The sequence below is a fragment of the Callospermophilus lateralis genome, chromosome 8, assembly GCF_048772815.1.
Source record: "Callospermophilus lateralis isolate mCalLat2 chromosome 8, mCalLat2.hap1, whole genome shotgun sequence".
Taxonomy (NCBI): domain Eukaryota; kingdom Metazoa; phylum Chordata; class Mammalia; order Rodentia; family Sciuridae; genus Callospermophilus; species Callospermophilus lateralis.
Genome location: NC_135312.1, coordinates 115,502,315 through 115,516,734, shown reverse-complemented (window position 1 = coordinate 115,516,734; position 14,420 = coordinate 115,502,315). Strand labels below are relative to the sequence as shown.

At 43.1% G+C, this 14,420-nt stretch overlaps 1 protein-coding gene across 13 annotated transcripts in view; it reads left to right on the top strand.

Moving 5' to 3' along the window:
- Dclk2 (doublecortin like kinase 2) overlaps nt 1-14,420 on the top strand; it is a 152,512-nt gene that overhangs the window by 125,098 nt on the left and 12,994 nt on the right. For all 13 annotated transcript variants that reach the window (XR_013155572.1, XM_076865326.2, XM_076865325.2 and 10 more), the window contains 4 exons: nt 3,893-4,012; nt 4,212-4,358; nt 11,911-12,044; nt 12,929-13,006. Coding sequence is in view for 12 of the 13 variants with exons in the window: in XM_076865326.2 (XP_076721441.1) it covers nt 3,893-4,012; nt 4,212-4,358; nt 11,911-12,044; nt 12,929-13,006 (479 nt within the window). In the remaining variant the exon portion in view is untranslated. The remainder of the gene's footprint in view (nt 1-3,892; nt 4,013-4,211; nt 4,359-11,910; nt 12,045-12,928; nt 13,007-14,420) is intronic.

Below are 14,420 nucleotides of genomic sequence, written 5' to 3'. Positions count from 1 at the left end.
GAGGGCAGAGGAAAGGACTGCTTGAGACTGGGAAGGATGGAGACAAGAGGATTGGTTTGTTTTGAGAGAATTGTTGGCTTCCATAATGTTTCTCTGTCTCTCTCTTTGTTAAAAATTGCCTTGGCAGGGCTGGTGTTGTGGCTCAGTGGTGGAGCACTTGCCTTGCATGTGCGAGGCACTGGGTTCAATCCTCAGCACCTTAAAAAAATTAATAAATAAATAAAATATTGTGTCCATTTACACCTAAAAGAAAAAAAAAATTTTAAAGTGCCATGGTCACTGGGTGAGGAGGCTCATACTTGTAATTCTAGTGGCTCGGGTGGCTGAGGCAGGAGGATTGCGAGTTCAAAGCCAGCCTCAGCAACTTAGCAAGGCTCTAAGTAACTTAGCAAGACTCTGTTTCTAAATAAAAATAGAAAAAAAGGGCTGGGGATGTGGCTTGGTGGTTAAGTACTCCTGGGTTTAATCCCTGGTACTGGTACTCCCCCCACCCCAACACACACACAATCACCAAGGTCAAAAGGTAAGGCCATGTCCTTTGCCAGGTTGGCAGTTTCATCATTTACACTCCTGCTGAGCTGCGGAACACTGCCTCGAAATGGTTCACAGGTGAACTTTTGGGCATTAGAATCGTGAGTCCCCTAACATGAGTAACAGTAGATAATCAAATACTGTGAGGTTCATTATGATTCTGGACAAAAGTAATATTCATATGATATTTTAAAATATTCTGGAAAATGTAATTAGAGAAAATTTTTAAATATTAGAAACGGACTACATATGGGTTGCCTAAAAAATGGGGAGACAACATCTATACCTGACATTTCTGAGAAGTGCTTTGGTTCGCTTCTGATGGTGATTGGTTGAGAAAGCAGAGTGTTGGTTTGTAGGCAGTTTCACAGAGATTGGAAGAGGTGGAGAAGCAGAGGCTCCCAGCTCCCACCTTCAATGGAGGCATTCCCTGTGCTTGGGGTCCTGGCCGTTGTCAGGTGGGTGCAGAGAGCGAGATGGTGGGTGATGGCGGAGAAAGCAGGGCTACAGGGCTTGCTTGGTATTTGACACACAACCCTGCTGGTGGTCCTGGGAGAAGTGCACAGTGTGGCCCCAAAGGCTTTCCACATGTCTTTGATTGAAAAAGATAATAACTTTGGGGAGTTGTAGTTTGCTTGTGTGGCAGACATCTAACTTTAACTCCCAATTTGAGAGAACTGCTTAGGGTACTGGTGGTAGGGGTTACTTGACACATGTAAATTCACATCACAGAGACCTGGAGAAGTAAGTTTATAGACTCTTCCAACTTTGGAGAAAAGGAATTGGGGAGAAGAGTTGAAGTGATAGATACACTTAGCTTTTAAATGAAACGCCTAAACTGGGCATGGTGACGCATACTTGTAATCCCAGTGACTTGGGAAGCTGAGGCAGGAGGATCACAGGTTTGATCAAAATTTTAAAAATAAATAAATAAATGAAAAAGGGGGTCGGGGTTGTAGTTCAGTGGTAGAGTGACCCTGGGTTCAATCCCCGGCACCATAAAATAAAAAGCCTATTTTACTACAATGGTAGTAACTGTCATTGTCTTTGCTTCACATAAAAATGAAATAAATCCATTTGTTTGCTTTTATATATAGCTCTGCTTTTTTTTTTAGTGTGACTAGGGACATACTTGGCACAGATGACCTAAATGCTTCAAAATGTGTGAATAAATGTGAAGGGTTTGCCAAGCCTTTCATTTGTGAGGACAGCGTGGGGTGCACAGCTGCTTCCCGAGGGAGGGACAGGTCTCTGGCCGCCTGCTGCAGTGGACTGCTCTGTAACTTAGACAGATGGTACTTGGAAGCGGGGAGGAGGCCCTGTCCCTCCCTTCCCAGCGGTGGTTTGTGAGGTCTGAGGACTGCTGTGTTTCTGGAAGGTTTGGAAGTGCGGGGTGAGTCCTAACTTAGTCAAAGACTTCCCAGCCTTGCTCTCTGTGTAGATTTCAGATTTTTCTTCTTACACAAAGCTTGGTGTGATTCTCCACCCCCAGGTCAGTGTGAATGCTATTTCCTGTAGCATTAAATATTTTCAGCTTTGTAGCTTTCATTTTCATTTAGAAAAATTCCAAGTTGAATTTTACTGACGCATTCCCCTTAGAAAAGCCATGTGTCGTGCTGGGGATGTGGACTCAGATGCCGGACACCTAGGTTTGCATTCCTACTTCCAAGGACTCTTCTAGGGATGAAGAGTTAAAACATTACCCAAGTACCTTACAGTGACCGACACGAGTGAGCAGATTTCTAGCCGTGGTTGGTTCCTTCCTTCTCTTTGCTTCTGCTTAGCATTTGCGCTGTCACCTGCCAACATTTATCGAGTGACTTCTTGGATGAGCGCGGTGCATTCCACGCTCAAACAACACGACTGGCCATATGCAAGAGCTTGCAGCAGATTTTCTCTGAATGCTATTTATTTATTTGTCATAGTTAATATCTCCAGCTATCGTCAAAAAGGATTTGAGATGGCTTAGAGTAAAAATCCATACATACATGGATACATGAAGACAAGAGAGGAACCGTAGATGGTATTCAACGAGGGATAAAATACTATATCAGAGCACTAAATTTTGGTCTGAGATTCATAATGGAGAAGGCACAAGAGCAATATGAATGATATGGATGCACATATCTATGTAGGTGTGTACATACATGTGTGTTTAGGTAGTGAATGATATTTCTCATAAGGTACATTTTATGTAAAAGCTATCCAGTTTGAATACCTAGAAGTGGTAAGAAGGCAATTAGCACATTTTATAGAGCATTCTCTAAATTCAAAATAATTCATCGTTGACATTAATGAGGATCAACAAATGTGGTATTGCCAAGGGGTTTTCATGTCTCATTTAAAATAAAGCGATCATTGCTCGTGATTCATGGCTTCACGTATTGAGAATGATTCCTTAATTTCTGTAAGTAAACATTTTGCTACAGCACGGATCCCAACTGCATTACTCACCAGGGCTGATAATCAGGTGGCATTTTCAGAGAAGTGATTAAGTTAAAATGAGAGTAGTGGTCCCCACGGCGCTATGTGTTTTCAGATTCCTGAAATGCAAGATGAGCAGGACCAGCCATCTGGTGAAGGATTTCATATCTAGTTATAAAGGCAGGAAGTTTCTTTCCTTTTTTTTTTTTTTTTAAATGAATTTCAGCACGGAAGTAAAATTCATATTGGTAATGGTTAAAAACTAAAAATGTTTAATGCCAGGTATGTTATGTGCCATAAGCTTACCAAGTTTTTCTACATGCCTTGATGCCTTATCTTTTTTGGGGGAGGGGAGTGGGTACCAGGGGTTTGAACCAGGGGTTGTTTAACCACTAAGTCACATCCCCAGCCCTTTTAATTCTTTTTTTTTTTTTTTTTAATTTTGAGACAGGGTCTCACTAAATTGCTTACAGCCTGGCTAAGTTGCTGAGGCTGGCTTTGAACTTGTGATGATCCTGCCTCAGCCTCCTGAGTCGTTGGGATTACAGGCCTGTGCCACTGCATCCAGCTGCACATGCCTCATCCTGACTTTGGAGTATGTATTGGAATTAAAAGTGGTCCACTGACTTGCAAAGCACAGTGCTGTGTGCCCACGCTTTCCCCAGTCACAGCCCTTGAGTTGAAGTAATATGCTTTATGTTCCAGAGAAGCACCTCTGAGCTTCTGGGGCACGTTCAGAGGTCTGGTTCTTTTGGGCAGTGACAATAAGACATCCACACTGACCTGCCCTGTCCTGTAGGAGCCAAGTAGGTGGGGATGTGGTTGCCTCTGTGTCAAGAGATGCCTCCTTGGCCTCGGGTCTGCCGGAGTGTTATCCACAGGGACGGGGCCGAGGGTGCTGTGGGCTCTGACCCTCTCTGCACCCTTCCCTGGACAGGAGCACCTGATCGAGAACGAAGTGTCGATACTGCGCAGAGTGAAACACCCCAACATCATCATGCTCGTCGAGGAGATGGAGACGGCGGCCGAGCTCTTCCTGGTGATGGAACTGGTCAAGGTAAGGAGACGCTCAGTCCCCTCGGCGCCCGACCCCAGGGCTTCACAGTGTTCCTGGAAGGCCTGATCAGGCACGTGTCTTGCTGCCTGTGACTTTCCTTGTTCACAATCATCAGTTTTAGCAGCACCTGAAGCACTTCCTTGGCCTTCAATGGACTGCGCCGCTGGTGTTTTGCTGAGTTCTTTTCCATATCCTTCAGGGTGGAGACCTCTTTGATGCAATCACTTCTTCAACCAAGTACACGGAGAGAGATGGCAGCGCCATGGTGTACAACCTGGCCAATGCCCTCAGGTATCTCCACGGCCTCAGCATCGTGCACAGAGACATCAAGCCAGAGAATCTCTTGGTACGTTGTCTTCATCTCTTCTGTTTCACCTTGCACTGTTTGTCCTTTAAAATGATCGTATCATGTGCAAGCAAGCAGTGACGGACTAGGGTCTAAACCAATCCTGCAGTAAGAGCTCAGGTCCTGCAGCAGGAGTCAAGTCAGTGACCTTGAAATACTAATAGTTTCTTGAATTGATTTGCATTTACTGTTTACCAGACATTAGATGTTTCGATTGATTTCCATTTTTTAAATGTATTTATTTTATTTATTTGTTTTTATTTGGTGCCAAGGATTGAACCTAGGGCCTCACATGTGCTAGGTGAGTGTTCTACCGCTGAGCCACATCCCCAGTCCCTATAGCAATGATATTGACTGAAGAAAGAAGAGCATGAAATTTATTTTATGGGTCAAAAATTCTGTAAAATAAATTTGGAGAAAGAAGTAGAGATTCCTAGGAGACCAAAGTAGAACATGGAGGTTCCTTTAAGTGCAGGAGAGAATTTTGGAAATAGTTCCGTCCGTCTCAGTTTTACAGTGTGGAAATTGAGACCAGGAGATGCTAATTTTCCTTGAAAGTGTCATTATCCTATTGTTCTACAGAAGGAAAAGCCTTGTTCATAACTGTGACCCTCAGGGATCGCCATAAACGTCCCAGTCTACTTTCCCAGTCTACTTTTCCAGCCTCCTCTCCTGTCATAACTCACCTCCATAGTGTGCCTTGATAACAACACAGCTTGCTTGTGGGGAGCCAGTCCTTGTGACCACACTGCAGAGGGAGTTTAGAGAAGCTTGTGGAATTTTGCATGCACACATCCCTCTAAACACACGCTGGACAGTTGACTTCTCCCACCTTTTTGGGCTGAGTATCCTACTTAGCACTTGGGAGGTGAGGTTAGCCGAGTGTTCTGCAACATGGCAACCCAAACTCCTCCCCAGCAGCCCAGCCTGTCCTCCGTTGCTTCTGTCCATCCTGGTGGCCATTTGCAGCATCCCCTCTTCCCTCAGTGTGGCAAACCTGTTCCTCTTGTGAGACGCTGAGAGCAAGAGTTAGATCTTCAACTTGACCCCAGATGCTCTGAGCAGGGCTTAGCTCCGGTTACCTCGGGCTCCTGCTGCACTTGCCACGGTGTTGGGGTTTATCTTCCATTTGTCCGTCCTTCAGGTGTAAACACCACAGAGATGAGGTTGATGTCTCATCTCCAATGCCTTGGACAGGACAGTGTGAGCACACCGTGGATGTGCAGAGGTCGCTCAGCTGGCCGGGAGCTGGCACTTGAACACAGGTCTCGATGCCCTGCTCTGGCTTGTACCACCCACGTGGTTGTTTAAAGATATGTGTGCAGCCTTTGGAGCCGTCCCAGGGATTTTAATTGTTTTTTTAATTCAGAATTTTCATTTTCCCTTTTTGGTAATAGCATTTGATAATTTCTCAATGTCCATCTAAAAGTATGTGCATTTTTAAAAAATATTTATTTTTTAGTTTTAAGTGGACACAATATCTTTTATTTTTATGTGGTGCTGAGAATCAAACCCAGTGCCTCACGCATGCTAGGCGAGCGCGCTACCACTGAGCCACATCCCCAGCCCCCATTTTTTTTAAACTATCATCTGCCTTGAGGAAATTAAACAGATTGGGCATCCCAACCCCAAAATTCAAAATCCAAAATCCTCCAAAGTGTGCAACTTTTAAGTACCAATGTGTCACAATATTCCACACCATGAAACTTTGTTTCATGATCAAAATTATTTAAATATTGTAAATGAAACATAAATTAATTTGTGTTGAACTTGGACCTCATCCCCTAAATATTATATATATGCAAATATTCCAAAATATAAAACATTTATGGTTCTGTGCATTTTTTTAAAATAAGTGAACAAATTCTTTAGGTTTTGACCTTTAGGTCAAGGTTTTGCATCAACTGATGGGGAGACAGATTTACAGTTTTTTTTCCACTTTTTTTTTTTTTTTTTCTTGGTAACTAGGGCTCAGTAGTTATACACTGTAGTTGGGTTCATCCTAACAAACTCAGACATGCATGGAAATTGATTTTGGTTCATGATCCTCCCATTTCCCTCCCCCTTTTGTGCATTTGTTTTTTAAGAGAAGGGATCTCACTACGTTGCCCAGACTGGCCCCAATCTCCTGGGCTCCAACCACCCTATTGCCTTAGTTTCCTGTGTAGCGAGGCCTATGTATGCACATAGTCCTTGTCCATATGGCTTATTTGCTGGAATGAATCTTGGGACTTTGAACATGCTAAGCAAGTGTTCCACCACTGAGCTATATCCACAGCCCCCCAAGCCTTTTTGATACAGGATATTTAAACTGAATTTCATTTTTACATGTTCCAATTGGAAAAAATATCCCTGCTGTATTAACAACAAAAAAAAAGTTACATTCTTACTCTGTCTTCAAACTCTAATGAGGAATAGAGACAGAGGTGCAAGTTAAGCCTCAGGATAAGAGCAGAAGTGTGGTGTTCACGTCTCCAAACAGACTTCTCAGTATTACGACTAGCAGCATCTGCCAGGCCCCTCCACTGTCTGACTGAGCTTGGCCAGGGGCTTTACAAGCAAAGTGACAGGGCTTTCTCCAGATGTGGCTACAGTTTTGTATTATTGAGAATGCCCCTTGACTCCTTGCTCTGCACAGTCCATTCAGCCTAGTGGACCCTGTCATTACTGTTCTCTGTGAACATGGAAACCATAGATTTCTGGGGAAGGACTGGTTTCCCTGAGCCAACCTGTCCTACAGTTCTGATTGCCAAGGCCCAGGGAGGAAGGAGATGGGCATTATATAGTGTCCCTTTTCCAGCTCATTGGTCCCACTCACCACCCCTTCTGCTCATGGTCCCTCCCCCTCCCTCTCCCACCCGATGCCTGGTTGGTTTCTGTGCAGTGCTGGGGCAGGAACCCAGGGCCTTGTGCATACTGGCAAGCACTGTACCAGGGAGCTCCACCCTCTGCCTGCCACTCGGTTTCTTAACACTTATGAAGTCTCCTTAGAATCCGAACCCAGTATTCCCTCCTCATGTCGTACATCAAGGATAGATGATATGATCAGTATGGCTGTTTCTAACATCAGAGAGTGATCAGGAAATCGGAATCAAGTTTCTTATCTAGTCTAATCTGTCCTAAATGAATGTTCACCTCTTTCAAAATCTGAACCAACCTCCATGTGCTACCCAAAGGGGAGAATGAAGGTGATAAAACTGACAAGGCCAGGGGATCAGGCCCAGAAACAGCCTCAGATGCACATATATAAGTAAGGTGTGCCAGCCATTGAAAACCTACTGGATCACTCATCTGCCTCTAGGCTTAGTCAGCAGGTCTGCATTGGCCTTGGAGGAAAAAGTGTCATCGGGGCCCTAAACAGAAATACCCGGAGCAACTGCCAGCCTCTCCCCGTCTAAGAACTAATTCAGTTTTTAAACACCAGAGCATTCAGACATCTGATTTGCATCCCCTTCCCTGGTAGCAGTGTCATAATTTAAAACCCTGCCAGCAGAGATGTATGGGTTGCTGTGTCAGGGAGCACAGAGGTGGCCGTTAATGTTGTGAGTTACAGCCCGGCGGTGCTCTGTCAGAGTTAACTATGAGAGACCAGTGATAAATTCCACTTTTTCCAGGAGTTCTGGGGACAGGGGAGAGAAGAGGGTTGGTTTCTCCTATTTGAAGTCCTTCTAAATCATTACACTGACATTTTATTTAGAGAGCATGCAGTGCTCACTTGGTATGGGGGACCTGCATTCTTCACATATTTTATTTTTGCATTCCAAGAGCAACTTTTGTCAGAGCATCTCTCGGTGTGTGGTGGGGCATTTGAACACTGCGGGGCTGGAGCTCTCACAGTTGCCGTTGAAATCCACTCCAAATCTGTGCACGTGCAGCCGGCCGTCAGGGCTCTGGCAGTTGTGTTCAGAGGCAGGGTGTACTGCAGAATGGTGTGGCTGTAAGAAAGGAAGTCAGTAGCAAGGGTCCTGGCTGAAAACCCTGTTTGGCCACTTATCAATAGCTTGAGTTACTATTGTGTCTCAGTTTCCTCATCTGTGAAATGGAAATAATAGTGCTGTAATTGCCCAGTGGGCTCACTACAGAAATCCACTAAGATAAAATTTGGGAGAATATTTTTAGCTACAGAGTCCTTGAAAATGCCTTTGGAGTTCCTGTTCATTTATTCACCTCATTATTAAGGTCAATTGTCAGTTTCGTTTCTTCTCACTTTTTTTTTTTTTTTTTTGGTGCTGGTGATGGAACCCAGGGCTTCAGGCATGATGTTAGCCAAGTGCTCCACTACCGAGTTATACCCCCAGCCCTTTTGGCAGTGCTGGGGAGGGAAGCCAGGGCCTTGGGCGTGCTGGGCAGGTGCTCTATCACTGAGCTACACCCCCAACCCTAAAGTCAGTTTTTTAAAAGGAATGCTATAAATACAATATATATTTAATTTTTCTTCCTTCTTTGAAGAGAATCTCCAGGTAAGATTTGAAAGTGACTCATATTTTACATATTTTCTTTTGTGTGTAGCATTGGGGAGAGATGAATCAGGCTTGTTTGCCCCTCAGGGCACGTCCCTTTTGGTGTTTGGTCATGGAGCGCCACTTGCCCAGATATAATTCAGCGACTATAGACTGTTTAATCCCTTCCTACTTATGCCCCTGCATCTGACTCTGAATTCTTTATGGGGATGTGAAAAATGGGGCTTCAGGGACTTTTGAGATTCCAACAGCAACTCTAAAATACCCCTAGGCATCTCCAAATTGAGTGTTTAATATAAACGCTATTTTTCAAAACTGGTACCTAATGAGTGTGTTTTTAAGTTGTATAAACAAAATAACAATGACATCAGTAAGATTTTTTTTTTGACTCACGATACAGACATTTAGGAAATTGTGCTTATAATGTTCTTATCGCTGAAGTTACTTAGGGAATTTCTAATGTCTGGGTTTCAGTAAATGCATCATAAATCCTAACTGTAATTATAGTAGACTGTTCTTGTTAATGTTTACGTTTAAGTCTAATGAATAGAAAGTTGTCTTAAGTCTGTGAGATGAGTAAGAACCTAGACTCTGGGACTTTAGGCTAAATCATTAATATCTTTGAATATGTTTCTGCTGACTCAAAATAGAAATATCTGAGCTGGACATAAAATTCTCACCACTACTCCTATGATACTTTTAAGTCATAAAGATGTATATATAATAAGCACGGAAGAAGTGATGAAAATACCAAGGTAAAAACTGTTCTTACTCAGATGAGGTCTTTGCAGGTAAGGGAGGTGTTATGCTGTCATACTTTATAAAATACCTGTAAAGCCTGGGGAACCCTTGGCATGGGGAGCCCTGGGATCTTGATGCTTTTTGTTGCTGACCTTATAAATCAGCCACCACCAAGTTTTAGACTAACAGATGACATTGTTAGCATCCTTGTCTGGAAAGAACATTTTCTAGACTTTTCTCCTCCTCTATTTAGTAGTGGTTGAGATGAAAATCTGGTTCAGCCCATAGTAAAATGAGAGCAAAAGCAAACAAAATATACTTAATATACAAAAAGAGAAAAGCAGGGTAGACGAGGTCTCTGAAATTATTTTTCTCTGAAATTCATTATTTATTTTTAAATTATACACTCACACAAACACACACACATATACACACATATATATTTTAGTTGTTGATAAACCTTTATTTTATTTATTTATATGTAGTGCTGAGAATTGAACCCAGTGCCTCACACATGCCAGGCAAACGCGCTACCACTGAGCCCCAGCCCCAGTCCTGAAATTCATTATTTTAAAAGTAGACACCCAAGAGACAGATGATATCAGCAAATTAAAGACTACACAGGGGGCTGGGGTTGTGGCTCAGGGGTAGAAAACTTGCCTATTATGTGTGAGGCACTGGGTTTGGTCCCTGACACCACATAAAAATAAAAACAAATAAAATAAAAGTATTGTATCCATCTACAACAAAAAAAAAACAATTTTTTAAAAAAGACTACACAATACAGACATTTAAATCCAGTCAAATACAGTCAAATCCAAATTATGCTGTTTATATATATACATACATATATGTGTACACATGTATATACATATATACAGATACACATGTATATGTGTGTGTGTGTGCTTGCTTCTGAAGCTATTGATTTAGAATGTAACTTTCAGATTTTTATCCCATAAGGAAAAGGTGCTTTTATATAAAAATCATTTTTCTTAATTATGGAACTAATACATAGTCATTATAAATGTTTTGCAAACTACTGAAAAGCATAAATAAGAAAATTAAGATAATTCTTAATGCAACCTCTTATCAACATTTGGGGCATTGTATTTCATATATGATTTTTTAAATTTTCATATAATATATTGAAAGTCGTTAATATAATATTTATTTGAAAAGTGCTTATTAGCAACTGTATAATATTTTACTATAAAAATCATATAAATACCATTGCCCTGTTAGAGGTTTGTGTTGCTTCCAGTTTCTAATCATACATGAATTCTGATTTTAACGTCCCTGTGTGGGGCCTTTGGGTCTGTCCCTTTTCCCTTAGGATAGATTTTTTACATGCAGATTTACTGGGCCAAAGGTTATGAACAATGTTAAGATTCTTGATACCACTGCAGACATGCTTCAGTTGAAGCATATATGTTCACCTCTTCACCAGCATTTTTAAACCTTTTCCCGTGTGATAATTATGTCATCAGCCAATCCTCCCAGGAACTGGAGGCAGTGTTCACTGAACCCGGATCTGTGGTTTGCCGCAGTATGCCTTCACACCAGCTCCACCAGGAAAGGCTGAGTATCTCTGCACTTCCCGGATCTGCTCAGAGAGGTGAAGCGATGTTCACAGGTCATACAGCCAGGAGATGAGTAGAGCTGTGATTCAGATTGAGGCTAATCCCAAAGTCCATTTCCCCCCCCCACCCCGCCAAACTTCCAAGGTTTTCCCCTATATAATATTTGCATTTTGGGCTAGGGGTGTAGCTCAGTAGTAGAGTGTTTGCTTAGTCCTGGGTTCCATCCTCAGCACTTGCAAAACAAAACAAACAAACAAAAAGTTTATGATATTTATATTTTATATTTTATCATTGTATAGAAAACAAGGCTGCCATCCCCACCCCTAATTTTATTTCCTAGAGTAAACTTTAATGACGCCTGAAGTACTTTGGTGGTTTAATAAGCACCCATTCTTTGGCTGTCCAGTGCCTTGCACACAGTAAGTACTAAATAAAGGTCAGTTTCCTGCCTCCAGGCTTTCAGGCCCCTCAAGCCCATCACATAAGCAGCCACCTTTCCGTGTAAGCAAGCACAGTGGTTCCTTAGGTTCCTAGGGTAGTTTACTTTCTGCAAAGATGGAAAACAATGTCTTCCAAATTTCACACAGTCAAGCAAAATCCCTGAAGAGAAGACTCAAAGAACAGAGGTAACTCGTGGTGTTCATATCACACGGAGTAAATTCTTCTGAGTTGACTGATAAGTGTACCTGTCTTTTCCGCTTCATTTTAAGGGCCCTCTTGCAGTTGCTTTGGGGGAACCTTCTGACTGTAGGCTGCTTTCTGCTGCAGGTGTGTGAATATCCCGATGGAACCAAGTCTTTGAAACTGGGAGACTTTGGGCTGGCCACGGTGGTGGAAGGCCCTTTGTACACGGTCTGTGGCACGCCGACTTATGTGGCCCCTGAAATCATCGCTGAGACTGGGTAAGAGCCCTGGTGGTTGTTAGTGCTTTAACTCTGGGGGGCGGGGGGGGGGAGTACATTTTTGTGGCAACTGTGCTTGTGTGTTGAGTGCTTCCTGTGAAGGCGAGAACGCAAGGCAGCCATAGAGCGTGACCTGCACTATGATGTCAGGAACTTGAGTTTGTGCTTACCTGGCCAAGAGCCCCACGCGGGGACTTTTGCCCTGGAGCCAGTGTTTGTCATTGAACAAGAGTCACCAAGATTGTGGTTAGGTTGAAAGAGAAACAGATGACTTTGACCAAAGGCTGATTCATTCTTCTACATGAAATGAACACTTTGATGACCCCCTGCTGGGAGCCATCAGCCAAGTAGGTATGACAAATTCCTTGCCAGCTTACTCCCATGCTGTCTAGTGGAAGGACTTCTGAAAGGTGACCTTGCTCAAGGACCAGGGCAGGATCGTGTTTTGGGTGTTCCCCCTTTAGAATAGGGCGGTTTAGCATAATAGGAGATTAGGGTCTTCCCCCTTTAGAATAGGGCAGTTTAGCATAATAGGAGATTAGGGTGTTCCCCCTTTAGAATAGGGCGTATCCTGCTGCTGAGTTCCTCTTGAGTGCTTAGGGTCAGACAGTATATTTTGGGAGACAGAAGCCCATGCGGAGTGGATTTGGGCAGAGTAGTGGATTTGGGAGAAGTGGATTTGGGCAGAGAACGTGGATTCCCCCAGAGCGTGTTTGTAGACGGCCGGTGTGAGTTCGGGAATAAAGAATTGCTGTTTGAATCTACAAGCTGTGTGGAGACTCGTGATTTGTGCCCAGCCAGAGACTGCGGCAACCCCCAATTTTTCCCTCCATGGAGGGTGTTTGGGGGCTGTATCATATTCCTTCCTTCCTCTGTTTTCCCAGCTATGGCCTGAAGGTGGACATTTGGGCGGCTGGTGTGATCACATACATACTTCTATGTGGATTCCCACCATTCCGAAGGTCAGTGGTGCTTTGGGTGACTCTATTGGGATTATACATTCTTGGATGCTTTATTCCTGGCAGTTGGGATCAGAAACTGGTTGGCCAATAAAAATGTTAAACATTGTAAATGCATTTTTCACTTTTTCATCTTAATTTACAGCCTGCCAATGTGTATTCATTGACCACACCTTTTTTGTTGGTTTGGTTTGTTTTGGGAGTTGGACTTCATACATGCCGAGTACCCACTCTAGCGGGTCAGCCTAGCCTGACCACACTTCAGATAAGAGGCAAGGCCTCTGCTTTGCGTATGGTGCTGAGTTTCTTGTGGCCATTCTTTCATACAGTATACCCATAATTCAGGGTGTACGATTTCTAGTTTCTCAGTCTTTTTAAATAAGAGTACAACTTAAAAATCCTTGTGAAGTAGCTGAATCCTTCCAGGTAGACTTTTACCCCCAGTTGTCAATAATGGTCACTTTTACTTAATTTGATAGTTTTTTCTTAAAACAGTTCACTTTTTGTGTAATCTTTACAAAGTTTTCAACTTTGTTCTTATAGAAATAGGCACTCTCTTTTTATATTCGTTTTAGCCCTTCACATGCTATTCAGTTAAGAAGTAGAATCACAAGTAACTTTTGGCATCAGCATGCCTGAGAAGGAGCTCCTGACCACCACATGCCTCCCCTGGTGGAGTGGAGGTGGCCACAGATGACGGTCCAGGGCTTTGACCCTTCTTCACCTAGCAGCCTGGGTCCTGGCAAAAGTGAGGGGCTCTGGCTGCAGCTCTTCTGGTCAGTGTCATTTCTCTCTCTGGAGCAAATGAATTACTTTGAAGCCAAAGTTCATCTCACATTTGATTTTCTTCTGTTTCCTTGAGTGCTGTTTTTATTTTAATCCCTTTAATCATTTTAGATTCATTTGTTGAATAACTGTTGTAGGGCAGCCACTCTTCTAAGTGCTGGGAATAAAGTAGGGACAGAGCCTAATCCCTGTGGCTGTGGTGTGTTTTAAGTCTGTTCCTGCTGCTGTAACAAAATGCCCCAGTCTAGGTAGCTTAGAAGCAATGGAAATTAATCCTCCCAGTTCTGGAGATAGGAAGTACAAGATGAAGGCACCAGCAGATTTGGTGTCTGTTGGGGGAACACCTTCTGTTTATAGATAGCCATTTTCTCCCTGCACCTTCACATAGCAGAAAGGAAAGGGGGGGGCTCTCTAGGATCCTTTACCAGGACACTAACCCCATTCATGAAGGCTTTGCCTTTGTGATCTGTCACCTCCTACCTCCTCATGCCATCACATTGGGGATCAGTTTAAACATGAATTTTGGGGAGACACCAGAATTTGGTCTTGGTGTTTATAGTGTTGTCTTGGGTCAGTAAGTGAAAAATAGGTTTATCTTTTCTCTCATTTGAATATGAAAACTTTCAAGCAT